The sequence below is a fragment of the Megalopta genalis genome, chromosome 1, assembly GCF_051020955.1.
Source record: "Megalopta genalis isolate 19385.01 chromosome 1, iyMegGena1_principal, whole genome shotgun sequence".
Lineage (NCBI taxonomy): Eukaryota > Metazoa > Arthropoda > Insecta > Hymenoptera > Halictidae > Megalopta > Megalopta genalis.
The window spans coordinates 1,369,485-1,386,713 of NC_135013.1; the positions used below are offsets into that span (position 1 = coordinate 1,369,485).

At 39.3% G+C, this 17,229-nt stretch overlaps 1 protein-coding gene across 9 annotated transcripts in view; it reads left to right on the forward strand.

Moving 5' to 3' along the window:
* Nucleotides 1-17,229, forward strand: part of LOC117223969 (uncharacterized) — a 117,559-nt gene that overhangs the window by 43,929 nt on the left and 56,401 nt on the right. For all 9 annotated transcript variants that reach the window (XR_013037245.1, XR_013037246.1, XM_076518213.1 and 6 more), the window contains 3 exons: nt 13,308-13,430; nt 14,529-14,707; nt 15,834-16,081. Coding sequence is in view for 7 of the 9 variants with exons in the window: in XM_076518213.1 (XP_076374328.1) it covers nt 13,308-13,430; nt 14,529-14,707; nt 15,834-16,081 (550 nt within the window). In the remaining 2 variants the exon portion in view is untranslated. The remainder of the gene's footprint in view (nt 1-13,307; nt 13,431-14,528; nt 14,708-15,833; nt 16,082-17,229) is intronic.

The following is a 17,229-nucleotide window of genomic DNA, read 5'->3' on the forward strand; positions in this document are numbered from 1 at the left end:
TAGCAAATTAGTAAGTTAGCAAATTAGCAAATTTTTCCTGTTAAAACAATCTCGAGTGCAAATGGTTAAATTAAGCGTCGGCGACGCTTAAGCCGCCGTATACAAGTTTGAATTTCTATCGGAGACCCGGCGAATAGACTGTTGTCCGGGCGTGCCGCTCTCGATCGTGGCAACGAATGGTTCCCTTTTCGAAGCCGGGGAACGGAATTTCTCTCCCTTAACCTTGAACTCCATAATTTTTCGGAGTCGACGCCGACGGGAGATACGAGACCCTATCCGCGCCGGCCGATGACAATGAAAACAGATTCCGCGGCAGGCCGGAGTGAAAGTGAGCACTGCGAGCGTACCGCCGCGACTGCGACGAATAGGAACACGGTGGAGCGGCGCAACGAGCCGCGAGATTGCACGCGGACTCGCGCGTGCAGGCCGCGTGTCTTGTCTCGAGACTCTCGATCGGTGTGTGGCAACCGGTACAAGCCGGAGCACCGCCATATTCGGCGTACTGAAATTGGGACGAGCCGGAGGGCACGATCGTGCCAGGCAACGCGAATTCGTTGAAACGTCGCCTCGATTTTTTACCAAAACTGTCACGTACCACACGGAGTCGCTCCACCGCAACGACGCCGCGATCTTGATTTTTCCACGCTGATTTCTGCTGCCGATCACCATTTCGCCGCTGCGATTAGACTTTTCCCGGCTTTGTTTCGCCGTTGCTCCGTGGCTCGGTTTCGCAGTTGCCCGAAAAATGAACCGACCAGGGTAAGTGTACCGTGCACCGTCACTGCCATCTGGCGCGTAGATTTTTACTATGCGCGAATATCATCGCGGTGCTTTACCGAACAGCGTATCTTAATCTATACGGCGCAGTTCTCGATGCGCCGATGAGAACACGCTCGATCGTAGATAATATCGATAATTTATGACATACGAGTAACAGCAATCGCAGTTTTCATTCATTTATTGACTTTCGATATTCGGAAGCTCATGAAAACGTCGAGTATTATGAAATACTCGCAACGGCAGCTGCGAACGCTGATTCGAAAGCCATTTATATTTTGGTAATTAATAATAAGCTCTTCGTTTTAGCGTTATTTTTAGATAAAGTAAACGTCATTTTGATAAAAAATCGACGCACACTGTCGCTATTGTCTAGCCTCAAATATTATTGTCTAACACAGCACATATTTGGCGCGTAGTTTTTTACTATGCGCGAACATTACCGCGGTGCTTTACCGAATCGCGTACCTTAACCTATACGGCACAGTTCTCGATGCGCCGGTGCGAACACGCTCGATCGTAGAGCACCTATACCTAATTTGCAAAGTGCTGCAGTGAGAATATCTTGATCCTAGGAATCGTAGCTGTGCGTGTATATTTAAAAGAAAATGGGAAAAGTCCAAAGGAAGAAGTTGAAGGAAAGAGAACAGAAAATATCAAACGATGTAGGGAAAAGGAAGAATGTAAGGTTATGCTACCCTAAGGAAAACGTGGCGTTAGCCTTGCGAAAAATTCGTGGAGGAAACTCTGTTGCAAAAATATCTCGGAAATATAACATTCCAGAGTAACGCAGTAATCGACGTGAAAATATCCTCCTGACTTTATTTTAAAAAATCAACAATTATTACCAGTTCAACGGCCGCGCCAGAAACCTTAGAGACTTTCATAACCTCGAGAGTTTCATAAAATTAACGTATTTTATTCAATTCGATTAAAATTGTTTTATTTAATGTAACAATTATTATATATTAAATTATATTATTATTATACATATACTTTTATATATATTTTTTATTATTATCACTAATGAAATATAAATTACTGTATTAAGGAAAGAATGCATCTTCTGAATTACTCTTCTCTCTTGCAGACAGATGCATCTGCAACAGACAATCTGTATTTCGTGATGAAACGAACGAGAAGAGATCTCCGAGTAGCGAGAAAAGCTCGCGAGCTTCGTGTCGCGGCGCGGCGGCGCGACGGTAAGCGTTTCCCGGCGGGATCACCGCAGAACTTTTTCGGCCGGTTTTTCACGCGATCCGAGCCGCGATATTAAAACTCGTTTCGCGATAGTGTCTGCGCACGGTATCTGGATCGTCGCGGCGCGGCGCAGCGCAGCGCAGCGTGCCAACGCCTTTAAGAGAAATTTGCGGCGGTTCGTCGAAGGGTTTGCGTTCGCCCCGCGAATTGCTTCCTGTATTCCTGCGCGAACTCTCACCTTTAGACCTCCATGCAAAATCTATCGAATTCACCGCTTGAGCGCTTCAGTCTGCGAACTGAAATCTACTTGCGGACGAATTCTTTCTTCTTTAGGTATATATTATTTATAATATATATATTAGTATAATAGCATGGTATAATAGTATAATAGTCTACTTGCGGACGAATTCTTCCTTCTTTAGGTTTATATTATTTATTATATATATTAGTATAATAATATAGTATTATAGACTATATTATATAGACAATAGTATAATAGTCTATGATATAGATTTATATGTATTAGATAATCCTTGACGTTGTCCTAACCTTTACTTTGCAACCCTTTCTTAAAAAACTTCGCAACGTTCGATACGACGAACGCGACGCGATATTCGATGGATCGCGACGGCGAGATTGCGTCGAACTTAAAATCGAGAAACGGCGTCTCAAAGTAGAGATTTCAGGCTTTCGTTTGAAAAAAGAATCATCATCCTAGGACGATTTGTCGCGGAGTTGTCGGCGGCCAAAGTTGCCCAAGTTTTATCCAAAATTGTTCATTTCATGTTATAATTCTTTCGAGCAGTATTTTTTGGGGCACAGTATTTAGTCGCGCAAATTTCTCTTCAACGAGGCACGCGATCGGAAGCCAAGCATCCAAATAACGTACAAAAATGTTCATTCCACGGGTCGAAATCCACCCGGTCGCTATGGCGAGATCGCTAAGAAAATCTTGAAATCGAGAAACGGCGTCTCAAAGTAGAGATTTCAAGCTTTCGTTTGAAAAAAGAATCATCATCCTAGGATGATTTGCCGCGGAGTTGTCGGCGGTCAAAGTTGCCCAAGTTTTATCCAAAATTGTTCGTTCTACGTTATAATTCTCTCGAGCAGTATTTTTTGGGGCACAGTATTTAGTCGCGCAAATTTCACTTCGACGAGGCACGCGATCGCAAGCCGAGCATCCATATAATGTATAAAAATGTTCATTCCGCGAGTCGAAATCGACCCAGTCGCGACGGCGAGATTGCTAAGAAAAACTTGAAATCGAGAAACTGCGTCTCGAAATAGAAATTTTAAGCTTCCGTTTAAGAAAAAGAAAAAATGAGTCATCGCGCGCGCACGCGCGCCAGAGTTTCCAAACAGCCGAGACACGATTCTAGGATGATCGATGGCGGGTTTCACGGACGATCGCCGATCGTGGCGCAGCTTCGGCCGCGATCTCGGAGGCCGGGACATCGTTTCGCCGTCGTGGAAAGCCAGGCTCTCGCCGTGCCATCGGTTCTTCGATTGCTCGATAACGATTGCTCGTCTTATTTCGCGGGACTTCGACGATTTATCTTCTCTTCTTGTCGACGCTGCTGGAACCGATCCCCCGAGCTCTGCGAGCGTGCGCGCGCGCGCGCGCGCGCAGGGGAAAGGTCGACCTTGTTGGATGATGATTGCGGTGGATGATGGAGCAGGGGACGCGTTCCGCGTGACGCTTGACGTGTAGCCGGCAATTACGATTATTTAGCCGGCCGAATCAATTATTTCAGCGTTGATGCGAAACGAGCGGTCGAGTCGATGCGCTCGGCGCTCGGGGCGCTCGATGCCTGGGTCGATAGCGACCCGCGGAATGAACATTTTTGTACGTTATTTGGATGTTCGGCTTGCGATCGTGTGCCTCCTCGAAGAGAAATTTTTGCGACTAAATACTGTGCCCCAAAAAATACTGCTCGAAAGAATTATAACATGAAACGAACAATTTTGGATAAATTTGGGCAAATTTGGCCGCCGACAACTCTGCGACAAATCATCCTAGAACGACGACTCTTTCTTCAAATGAAAGCTTGAAATCTCTACTTTGAGACGCCGTTTCTCGATTTCAAGTTCGACGCAATTTCGTCGTCGCGATCCATACAAATGCACGGACTGAAATTTTTCTCGGGGATGTAGTTGGCGGCATAGCGAAGTACGATTCTTTCTCTTTCATTTGAAAGAAGGTAGACGCGGCTGCGATTTTCTCTCGCGAAGTTACAGCGCTTCGAAGTTAGAGGCGATCCGCGGATTTTTGTTCTGCGGCGCTCGCAATAATCGTTCTTCGGGTTCGAAGATGTCACAGCTGGGACCGGCGACGAAAAAAAGGAGCGGGAAAGAAATATCGTCGTTGACGGATGACGGTATAGCGAGCGAGGAGACGAGATCGGTCCAGACGAAACGCTGGCTCGCGTTTCATTTCTTTTTCTTAAACGAAAGCTTAAAATCTCTATTTCGAGACGCCGTTTCTCGATTTCAAGATTTTCTTAGCGATCTCGCCATCGCGACCGGGTGGATTTCGACCCGTGTAATGAACATTTTTGTACGTTATTTGGATGCTTGGCTTCCGATCGCGTGCCTCGTTGAAGAGAAATTTGCGCGACTAAATACTGTGCCCCAAAAAATACTGCTCGAAAGAATTATAACATGAAATGAACAATTTTGGATAAAACTTGGGCAACTTTGGCCGCCGACAACTCCGCGACAAATCGTCCTAGGGCAATGATTCTTTTTTCAAATGAAAGCTTGAAATCTCTACTTTGAGGCGCCGTTTCTCGATTTCAAGTTCGACGCAATCTCGCCGTCGCGATCCGTCGAACATCGCGTCGCGTTCATCGTATCGAACGTTGCCAAGTTGGACGAAATGCACGGGCTTCGTGAAATTTTTCTCGGGGATGCCGTTAGCGGCAGAGCAAAGTTCGATCCTTTCTCTTCCATTTGAAGAGAGGTAGACGCGGCTGCGATTTTTTCTCGTGAAGTTACAGCGCGTCGAAGTTAAAGGCGATCCGCGGATTTTTGTTCCGCGGCACTCGCGATGATCGTTCCTCGGGTTCGACGATGTCGCAGCTGGGACCGGCGACGAGAAAAAAGAGCGGGAAAGAAATATCGTCGTTGACGGATGACGGTATAGCGAGCGAGGAGACGAGATCGGTCCAGACGAAACGCTGGCACGCCGCCAAAGATGAAAATGGAAGCATATCTCGTCTTTCTGTGGTCCAACTGCCGGGTCGACGAACCCAGGACCGATCTCTCTAGTTTCTACGCTTCCCCCTTATCCCGTTTCGGAAAGGGGTTCCCCGTCTCCCCCTCTCCTGGCCCCTCCTCCTACCGATTTTACCAGCGAGCTCGTATTTAGATTTAGAAGCGTCCCGGGCGCTCCGGAAATCCGACGTCGCTTCATTTCGCCGACTTTTTCAAACCGGCCAACCGCCGCGGACGATTTATTTCGCGCCGTGAAAACGCTGCGAATTTACGCGTTCGCGAATATTTTTTCTTTTTTTTTTATTTCTGAGGATTTTTTTTTTTTTTTAAATAATAGTCGACGCCGTTGCGACGCCGTTTCGGTCAAATTTTCGGCAAAATTGTCTCGTGGAATATTTTGCGCGATATTTAAAAAATAATAGAATCGTCGAATGTTCATTGGATTTTTCTTTTTTTTTTAAATTGTTCAGGATTTTTTAAGCAGCGGATAATATACAATTTGATGCACTTATTGGTCGCGAAGTTATTTCACGGAATACTTTACGCGATCTTTAAGAAGCGCGGTGTTGAATTATTTAGAAGAATCGTCGAATGTTTATTGGACTTTTTCTATTTATAAAATTATTGAGGATTTTTTAAGCAGTGGTCAATATATTTGACGCACTTCAATTATTTATAAGAGCCGTCGAATTTTTATTCGAAGCTACTCGAAGAGAATTATTGATTCTACGATTATTTTTATTTAATTCTGTGAATATTGTATTTCAATTCAAAAATATGTATATACTCAAAGAGTATATACATATATGTATTGTATATATATAATATTATTATATAATATTGCAACTGTTTTAAAGTCTCAAGTCTAATATAATATATTAATATATAATATATAATAATATTATATTATATATATTAATACATAATATATAATAATAATATTATTATTAATAATAATAATTACTATATTATATTATTATATTATTATAATATTATTGCAACTGTTTTAAAGTCTCAAGTTTAATGTAATATATTATATTATATTATAACATTATTATAATATTATTATGTTATCATAATATTATTGCAACTGTTTTAAAGTCTCAAGTCTCTCAAAGAGTATATATTTAATATAATATTATAATATAATATAATATAATAATTAACCTAGTAAATTTATTAACAGAAAAAGCACATATATATTAAACTCCCGCCTATCGATATCAACGCAGACAATTTTTCCAGAAGCGGTAGAATTCTTTAAAGTTCGAGAAACGCGGCGAAGCGTGCGCAATAGAATCGGAGAAAACGAAGAAATAACTTTAATCGTTGATTTCACCGGTTTTACGTGGTGAAAAATCGAACGGAACGCAATTACACTTGTACGCGGCATCAACGTAATAATAGTTCTACTCGGGACGGTATAATAAGCGGGAGAGAAACAGCAGCATCGTAAATTCTGTGTATACTCCCTCGCATTTCGCAGCAATTAATATATCAGGATTTATACTCCGCCCGGGCACGTTATCGTATCGGGTATTAATTATAGCAATTCTCTCGTGACATCCCGATCGACGACGACGCCGACGACGACACACAGCTTATGCGAACGCGGTCGGCTAAGCGAGATAATATGGTTTCTCGAGGCGAGCTCGTCGATGCTCGGTGAAATCTTAATTCGAGCTCTCCAGGCAGTTATGTAGAACGAACGGCTTAGAATTGGATTTATCGGAGAGGCTCTTTCCTTTCTTCTTAATTGGTTGTTTAACCCCGTGACAGCGATGGTGAAATAATTGAACGCAGAACTGCCGCCGGATTGGCTCGTGTCGGCACGAAAGCTTCTTTTGCCGCGAGTTTTCGCGGGAATTTTTATGCCGCCGACTTTTCGAAAATTGTTCTAATCCGAGGAACGAATCACCGGCGACGAACGTTTGCATTAATTATGCAGCGAATATTTAGGAATTCGTGGTAAATGTTGTTGAACGGAGTACAGCGAGATGAGAATTTTTAATATAGTATCGTTTTTAAAGTAAATTAATATGTAGAACTGTTTGAATAAATTAATTTGTGAAACTACACGAATTAATTGAAATGTAAATCTATTTATAGAAATTAAAATGTAGAACTACGTGAATAAATTGAAACGTAAATCTATTTATACATATAAATTAAAATGTAGGACTACGTGAATAAATTAAAACGTAAATCTATTTATAAAAACTAGAATGTAAAACTATGTTTATTGCCGGAAATAAAGATTTAAAATCAATCGGAACATTGATAAACAATCGTCAACGGTTCGCCATAAAAATGTTTAATACCAACGAATACAAAGTTTCGCATTGGAGAAAAAAATTCCAACGGCACATAATAACGATTGTAAATGGTCGGGTCGCGGCTGATTAGCAATTTAATAGCGGGGAAAAAAACGTGGCTCATCTGTGAGTCAATTTAACGGAAGAAGTTATAAAACGAGAGAGGATCAAACGTGCCGGCTACAATGCTACTAAAGACGTACGGTGTTCATTGAAACGGCGTAGGCCCGTTACCGTAATTTACGCGAAAACGTGTACACGCGGCGCGGCGCATTCCGAAATTTGATCTGAAAGATTGAGGCGACGCATAGTGAGCGACGTTGTCAATGGAGAAAATTCAAAATGTATGTTTGCATGTATTCAAAACTGTGATATATATATATCACTACGCGAGCTGAATTCGCTTCCCTCTGCTCTTTCTCTTGCTCTCTCTCTCTCTCTCTCTCTCTCTCTCTCTCTGTTCGCCACTGTCTATCGCTCTCTTTCTTTCTTTCTCTCCCTCTCTCTCGCTCTCTCTCCCTCTTTCTCCTTCTCGCTCTCGCTCTCTCGCCCTCTCTCTCATTCTCTCTCTCTCTCTCTCTATTCTCCACTGTCCCTCGCTCTCTTTCTTTCTTTCTCTTCCTCTCTCTCGCTCTCTCTCCCTCTTTTTCTGTATATATATTATATTTTAGCATAACACTCTCTCTCTCTATATATATATATTAATTTTTATATATTATTTATATATTAATATTTTTATATTTATTTTTTTATATATTTATATTTATATATTAATTTTACAAATTTATGCATATAAATTTTTATTTGCGTAACAAAAATGATATGATTTCATAAAAAAGAAGTTGTCGAGAGAGGGAGAGAGAGCGCGAGCGAGAGCAAGGGAGAGAGAGAGGGAGAGACAACAAGAGAGAGGACGAGGGAGATAGAGGTAGAGAGAGGAGAGAGAGAGTGTGAGAGAGAGGACGAGATAGCGAGAGAGAGGACGAGATAGCGGGAGAGAGAGAGAGAGAGAGAGAGAGGGCGAGAGAGCAAGAGAGAGAGAGAGAGAGAAAAAAAAGAAAGAGAGCGAGGGACAGTGGGGAACAGAGAGAGAGAGAGAGAGAGAGAGGGTGAGCGTGGGCGAGGGGAAGCGAATTCGCTCGCTTAGCCGCGATCGCGCGTAAACGAAGGATTTCGAACGGCGCGGCGACGATTCGCTGCAAATAAACTCGCGGCTACAAAAAGGGGTGTGATGTCACCATCGAAGTAGTACCAATGTCGTTTGTGCGTAAGAAGATTTCGCGGCTAGTCACGGCACGGCTCGTCGTGTTACGCACGCGCCGCTACCTGCGAGTTTCAACGGCGATGATTGCTGCACTGCGGTTACTTTATGCATTCGAAGACAACGCACACGAAGATTGGACTTCGGATTTTATGCATTTCTGACTTGAAATTAGAAAGACGACAATAACCTAAGACAACAGAAATATTTAAAAAGAATTCAACGGCACTTATGCATTATATTTAACTCTGTGAAATTATTAAACGAAGAAGACAAATTTTTGCTTGACATAACCTCACAATTAACGAGGATAATGTTTATTTCGCGCAAAGATCCGCGACGACGGCGAGTGGGCGTATTTTCGAACGGTGAACAGATTAACGTATCGTTTTATTACTGCTCTGATGCAAACAGCACATTCATTCCAGCTTGCAGAATTTATTACTAAGTTTATTCATTCGTTTCACTCAACTATTTTGAACGAATAGATATTCTATGTATATATATTATATACAAAAATATTGCACAAACTTACATAGAATATCTATTACATAATATAAATATATATATTATATATATATATATATTATTATTTACTGCTCTGACATAAACAGCAGCATCGTCTTATTAATTTCTTAAAATTATTCCGGCCAGAATTGGCACTTTTATTTTTCTCCTACTTTATGTAATTGGTCCGCGCAATTTTGATTTTGCATCGGAAAGGCGCGTTTCAATAATTATCAGATTATGACGGGTCTTTACGCAAATTGAAAATTGTCGCTGCAAAAAACAGGAACTGCGCATGGATTTCCGCGCGAATATCTTACCGAAGGTCTAGCAAACGAGGCGATCGTCTCGCGGCACGCGCGAGGTTCGCCGGCAACTTCTTACCGCGGCTTAAAACGCTTAGCAGAATTATCCGGTAGCCGTCGATAGTCGATAAACGATGCTTCTTACGGGTTTCCACGCGACCCGTGCCACCATGCGTCATCGATCATTTCGCGATCGAGCCGACTCGTTCGTTAACCCGTCGACGTGTTTACACGGCTGCGAGCGCGCGTTTCTATTTTCAGGATCAGAAACGCGGAAATTAACGATCGCCAAAACCTTCGCAGACATAATCGATCCTTCTCTGCGCGCGATATTTTGGCGTCGTTCGATAAACAAACGGTCGGCTGGCCGCGATCGTGTCGTGTCCCGATGTTCGCTTGCGTTCCGACTCGACTCGGTCCGGCTCGGCGCGGCTCGGCTCGCCGCGACTCGGCTCGGCACGGCTCGGCTCGACTCGACGCCGCGACTCGGCACGGCTCGGCTCGGCTCGACTCGACTCGACGTCGCACCGCGCCGATTTGAAATAGACCGAGCGAGAACAAGAAGCAAGATTGTTCCATGCGTTTCGGAAATTCTTTCTCCGAGCTTCTCGCGTGCTCGCGTTCGCGTCGAGGTCGGAGAATATTGTTACGCCTCTCGCGAGATTAAATATTTCGATTTTATAAAATACGACAGCTATATAGAAAGTGACTCGTATTACGAATCTGTGGTCGCCTGCTGCGTTATGCAAATGATATTCGACAAAAGTTCCGGTGCGAATAAGAATTGCCGGGGAACTCGATACGCCTGCCTGCAGTTTTCTTTGTTAATCGTTTAACACATCGCTAGCGTCGGAACGATTTTTACCACCATTTTAGCTGGAACAATGTTTTACGGGTTTCTTTCTCTCGCAGTTACTGGAATTAGGAAAATTAGTTTCTACGGTGAATTCTTTGAGTTTAAATACGTAAATAAAAGAATATTAAAATAATTAAATACGTTTAATGTCAATACGATTGCATTATCGATTATATATATTAAATCAGTTCATAAATATTATTTATATTATTATTTATATTATATTATATATATTAAATCGTTTCATCTTATTAAAATAAGATAAAAATTTAAGATATATTACGTATCGTTTAAAAATTAATTTCTTTCACGTTGTTTTTTTTTATTAATTCCTTTTTATGCGTGCATTAGGGTGTGAAATTCGTTGTACAAGCCGCGGGGACACGCAAAGTGGCTAGTTTATAAATGTAATCGTTCCTTCGTTTACGTGTTAAATCACACCACGGAAGTAACGCTTTCGAAAGCGAAAACAGTTATGTACATACATAATCAGATCCGATAATAGCAATGAAACGTGTCTCACGAAATAGTAATTACTCAAATGATACCTTGTCGCGCGGCGCCGCTTGTACTCGTAATTATTGGAACGTGTCCGACCGAGAGAACTTGTCGCGCGAAATTGCATAAGTAAAAATGGCTACTCGATTTTTACCAATAGCAACGATTTTACGCATTGTTATCCGAATAATTCCGCGATCGCTGTTCCAATAATTTATTTATAACGTAAAGAATTATGCGGGCAATTTATTCGAACGATAATCCGATTGCAGATTATGTTATGAATAAGTTATTCGAACGGAGATTATAAAATTATTCGATTAATAATGTGGATCGTTATTTAAGAATTATTCGTATAATAATGCGGATAATTATTAAAGAATTATTCGAATAATAATGCGAATAATTATTAAAGAATTATTCTATAATTATTCTATAATAATATGGATAATTATTCAAGAATTATTCGTATAATAATGCGGATAATTATGAAAGAATTATTATGGATAATAATGCGGATAATTATTAAAGAATTATTCGAATAAAAATGCGGATAATTATGAAAAAATTATTCGAATAATAATATGGATAATTATTAAAGAATTATTCTAATAATAATATGGATAATTATTAAAGAATTATTCACATAATAATGCGAGCAATGATTAAAGAATAGTTCGCAGAATTTTACGGTGAACAATAAATAATCGTAATCGAACTGATCGACCAAGAAGAATTCGTTCGGATAAAACGATCTCTGTGGAAACAATTCGAACAATGTCGAACGCTGATTAAAATCACTAATTGCGCGGAACCGTAACGTTATTTATAACTGGAACCGTGCCGAAGTTGGTTCGCAGAGCCTAGTCCGATCAACGACTAATAGAAAAGCCTGTCAAAGGAAACGCAGCCGCAGGATACGCTGTGCATCGACTTGCCCCAAATAGATTGCAAGAAGGAGCATCGACGGGCGCATTCCGGCGTCGTGTTAGGCCGATGCGCTGTCCGGTATCTGAATAAAATTCTCGTTACGATGTTACCGTCCAGGTTTGATGATCGCTCCGTTTTTAGATGATTGCGTATGATTCCGTAAAAGGCAGCGAGGAGAGTCGTTCCCTGCTGCGCGTCGGTGGTGTACGATCGTTGCCTTTTACAAGTCGGCGACAGAAAATTGCCGGTAAATATTAGGTTATGCTGTATAGAGTTTGCCGGCTATTTTGCAGGTCGCTGGAGACACGATATATGTATGTGTGTATATGTGTGTGTGTATGCGTGTGTACCTTCGTGACAATCGACTCGATTCTATGGGAATGTTGCGCGCTATCCGTTCCAACGACGGGGCCGAAACGTGTTCAAACGAGATTTCCATTCTGGATGTGTTTATTGCATAATTAACTGCAGGAATGAAATGCTCCTACGACGATCAAATGATTTAACTGCTCGTCACGATTGAGCCTAATTAGTTATTAAGGCTGACCTACTTGTTCGTATGTATGTTAATATTATATTTATATATATATATTTTATATGTAGATTGATAGTTATACAGCTTGTTCCTTTTATAGCTGAATTAGTTGTTGTCATTAATCGATGCTATTAATATGTCATTCATTTTAACTGACAAAGTCCTGTTACGTCAGGAAAACTATTCTATTTTATGTGAAATCAAGAGCAACGTAAAAATGAATTATGGAATCTATGAAATTTGATAATTCATCGATTATTTTTTTCTGTGCTTATAAATTTGTTCGACCGCGATAATTTTTATTTAAAATTAATTTTAATTTTAATCTTTAATTTCATTGAAATTAATTTTAATTTTAATTTCCAATTTGATTGAAATTAATTTTAATTTTAATTTCTAATTTGATTGAAATTAATTTTAATTTTAATCTTTAATTTGATTGAAATTAATTTTAATCTCTGATTGAAATTAATTTTAATCTCTGATTGAAATTAATTTTAATCTCTGATTGAAATTAATTTTAATTTTTAATTTGATTGCAATTAGTTTTAATCTTTAATTTGATTGAAATTAATTTTAATTTCTAATTTGATTGAAATTAATTTTAATTTTAATTTCTAATTTCATTGAATTTAATTTTAATTTTAATCTTTAATTTGATTAAAATTGACTTTAATTTTCATTTCTTAATTTAATTTTAATTTTAATCTTTAATTTGATTAAAATTGACTTTAATTTTCATTTCTTAATTAATTAAGATTCAATTTTTATTTATTTGTTTATTTAAACGGACAAAGTCGCGTTACGTCACACAAACAATTCCATTTTTATGTGAAATCGTGAGCTTTCATAAAAATGAATTATGCGATCTATGAAATTTGACGTTTTCGTTTGTTGCATCTTGCAGAGCGGGGAATGGCTCAGGCTGAAGGTGTTAGAGGTGCAGCCGGAATTAACGAAGCTCGGTTCCTCTGTCGAAGAAGCTACCGAGTTTTCGAGCGCACACGACGAAGTTCTGCTTCGATTACAGGTAAACGCGCTAATCCGCATAATTTAAGCTCTCGTTAACGTTCGCTTAAACAGAAGGTGTCCGTGTCTCGCGATATCGGATCGCGCGTCTGGTCTGGTGGGCGTCATATTTATTCATTTATTCCACATTTTCAACATACCTGCTGTCAGACATTCGATTCAATTTGCCTGAGAAATTAGCGTCGGAAATTACCTAGAAAATTCATCATTTTTCATCGACGAAACGGACCGCGAATAATCGTGCATTTCTTACGAAATCGTCTACGTTAAATTCTAAATCATAGAAACGAGATAGAAAAGATTCGAGAATAGCGATACATCGTTCTTAAACTATCGAAATCATCGATAAAAAAAAAGAAAATTCTGCGTAGCTCCTGTATTTTGCAAGTAACGCGCGAAAGCGGCGTATCAATTTTTTGCCAGGTTCATTCGCTATTATTAAGTCGTATTTAATTCAATCTTCGTTCGATTGTTCACTATTGTTTCAAGTCGAATTATTAATTTTTAAAATTGTTATAACTCTTCCATATAAATCCACTTTTGAGCTTTAACTTCGGACAATAAAGAAAAATCGAATGAAGTGTCGAATCAATCGCGACCAAATACAGTAATGTCTCCCTTACTGACGCTCAGATTGTCCACTAAAATGGATAATTTTGGGAAGAGGAGATACAATTATTCGAGTCTCGCGGCTCGTTTTTATAATTGTGAACAATTTATAACTATAAAAATAAACCGCAAGGCTCGAATAATCGTATCGCCTCTTCCCAAATTGTTTATTTTTCTGCACAATTTGGGTGACAATTAGGGAAAAATTACTGTAATATTAAACGAACCTAGCAAAAAATAAAGCTCGCTTCAAACGCCTCAAACATGACAGCGACGTATAAACTAAATATACTGCGCGAATCGTCATGAAAATTTCCACGCTCAAACGTAATCTCGTAAAAATCGAAAGTTCGTGGAAAAACGTCGTTCGCGCGAAACGATATTCCTCGTTGCAAAAATTAAACCCACGGCGGGCGATCCACAGGCATCGCAGGCAGTAATTGAAGATGAGAATATAAAATTAATCCGGATCATTTGTTTCCGCGACAAGAGCAAACAGAGCCCGGTGGAGGAGCTGCTTCGGCAGGCCGATCAGTTGATATCGAACCAAAGGCCGCGGGCAGAAGTGTACGCCGCGATGGCGGAAACTTTGGGCCAGGCTTGGCACGACGTGAACGAGCTCTTAGAGCGGCGCAAGCAGATCCTCGACTGCAACGTATTGTTCCAATGGTACGTGTGTGTCTACGTGTCGGAATAACATTTCGCATGCAGTTTCAGGGAACGGTTGATTCGCTAACAATCGATCCACCAGGATTAAATAAATACGTCCGCAAAACCGAAGGAATTCGACTTACACCGACGTTCGTAATTATTTCGAGGGATCTGGTCCAAAGCTTCGTTGTTATCGTTGTTTTTTCACGCGAATCGCAACGCCGTCGTACGAACCTGTTTGCGAGACCGCGCGCGACAATTTTGCATCGTTTATAATCTTGCCTCGAGTATCGCTCGTTCAATGAATCGAAACTCATCGTTACAGAAGCACCAATAATTACAGATCGGCCGAGATAAATGTCTCGTACGAACGAGAATCGTTTAAATTATACTTTCGAATTATTTACTCTTATTTATTACTCTTTTATTGTTATTTGTTCGTTTATTTTTTATTTTTATTCAGAGATAATCTCGAACGAGAACGTTCGTAGAAATGAACGAATAAAATTCGAGAAAAGATTATTATTAAGGATGTAAGATTCAGATTTGTACGAATTATACAATAATAATCTTGATACAGTGATTATTAAATAACGATAATTATAACATGTGATATAGTATAGTATTAAGTAATATTATAATACAATATAATGTAATACAATGTAATGCAATGTAATACAATGTAATGCATTGTAATGTAATGCAATGTAATGTAATATAATGCAATATAATGCAATTTAATACGATGTAATGCAATATAATACGATGTAATACAATGTAATACAATGTAATGCAATGTAATACAATGTAATACGATGTAATACAATGTAATACAATGTAATACAATGTAATACGATGTAATACAATGTAATGCGATGTAATAAAATGTAATGCGATGTAATAAAATGTAATACAATTTAATACAATCAAGCACAATGTAACACAATGCAACACAATGTAACATTATGTAACACAATGCAACACAATGTAACACAGTGTAATGTAACAAAATGTAACACAATGTAATGTAACACAATGTAACACAATGTAACACAATGTAATACAAAACAATACACATAATCGTAACCTATAAAATGTAATAATTATAAATAATTATAACAACAACAAAAACAATGTTTCGCAGCCGCGCGGAGGAGTGTCGTGAGAGCATGAGGGCCCTCGAGATGACGTGCAACGACACGTTGCTGCCGATCGAGATCGAGGCGGTGAAGAACTTCCTGTCAAAGATCCACGATCTACGGAAGAACATGCTGGAGGCGCTGATGGGCGCGTTGCAGGAGGGAAAGAGTTTGTTGGACAGACTGAAAGAAATCGCGAACGAGGGCACTTTGGATTCCAGGCCGGACAAAATTAAACTGGAAGCCGATCACGGTGAGCGGCTGCGATTAATGTTTCCGGGCGGGGGAAAAAATACAACGATTATCGATATTTCTATACGTACGTGCGCGCGTGTGAATTCTTTTCATTTTTTTCTTTTTTCTTCTTTTTCATCGCCACCGTTCCCTTTCGCTTTTATATTTGATCGATGACATAAGTTGACGCGCGGCGGTGGCCTTTCGCGGCGCCGACACCTTCCACCGTGACACGCGAAACGGCAGAAGTTAAACGCGCTCCTGTAATCACAATGAAACACCTCGGCGACGATCGGTTCTCGTTTCATCGAAACACTTGAAACGTGTTTGCTCTGGAAGGATATGTCGGCGAATTCTTACGAATTGATGTATCGAGATGACTGTGGCAGATAATGCGATGGTTTATAGGATTTAATGTACATATATAGGATTTTATAGCACAATGTTTTAACAGTGGAATGCTTTATGTGAAAAAAGCTTTAATAGTCGAACGTCTCGACAGTAGAATGTTTTAATAGAAAAGTGCTTTGATAGCAGAATATTTTAATGGTACTGTATGTGTTAATAATGCAATGCTTTAATTATAAAATAGTAGGATATTTTAACGATAGAATATTTTGATAGTAGAATGTGTTAATAATGCAATGTTTTAATTGTATTATAGTAGGATATTTTAATAGTACAATGTGTTTGATAATACAAGGCTCTAATTGTAAAATAGTAGACTATTTTAACAGTAAAATATTTCAATAGTAGATTATGGTAATAATACAATGCTTTAATTGTAAAATAGTAGGATATTTTAATAGTAAAATATTATATTTTAATAGTAGAATGTGTCAATAATACAAAGCTTCAATTGTAAAATAGCAGAATATTTTAATAGTAGAATGCCTTAATAATACAATTCTTAATTGTAAAACAGTAGAATATTTTAGCAGTTTTAATACTAGAATGTATTAATAATGTAATGCTTTAATTGTAAAATAGTAGTCTATTTTAATAGTAGAATGTATTAATAATAATTAATTAATTAACAATAATAATATTTAACTGTAAAATTCTTTTACAGTAGAATATTTTAGCAGCAGAACAGTTCGAATAATGAAGTCAAATGGCATACAGTACTTGTACATCCTGTAACATTTCACATGAATTCACGAAACT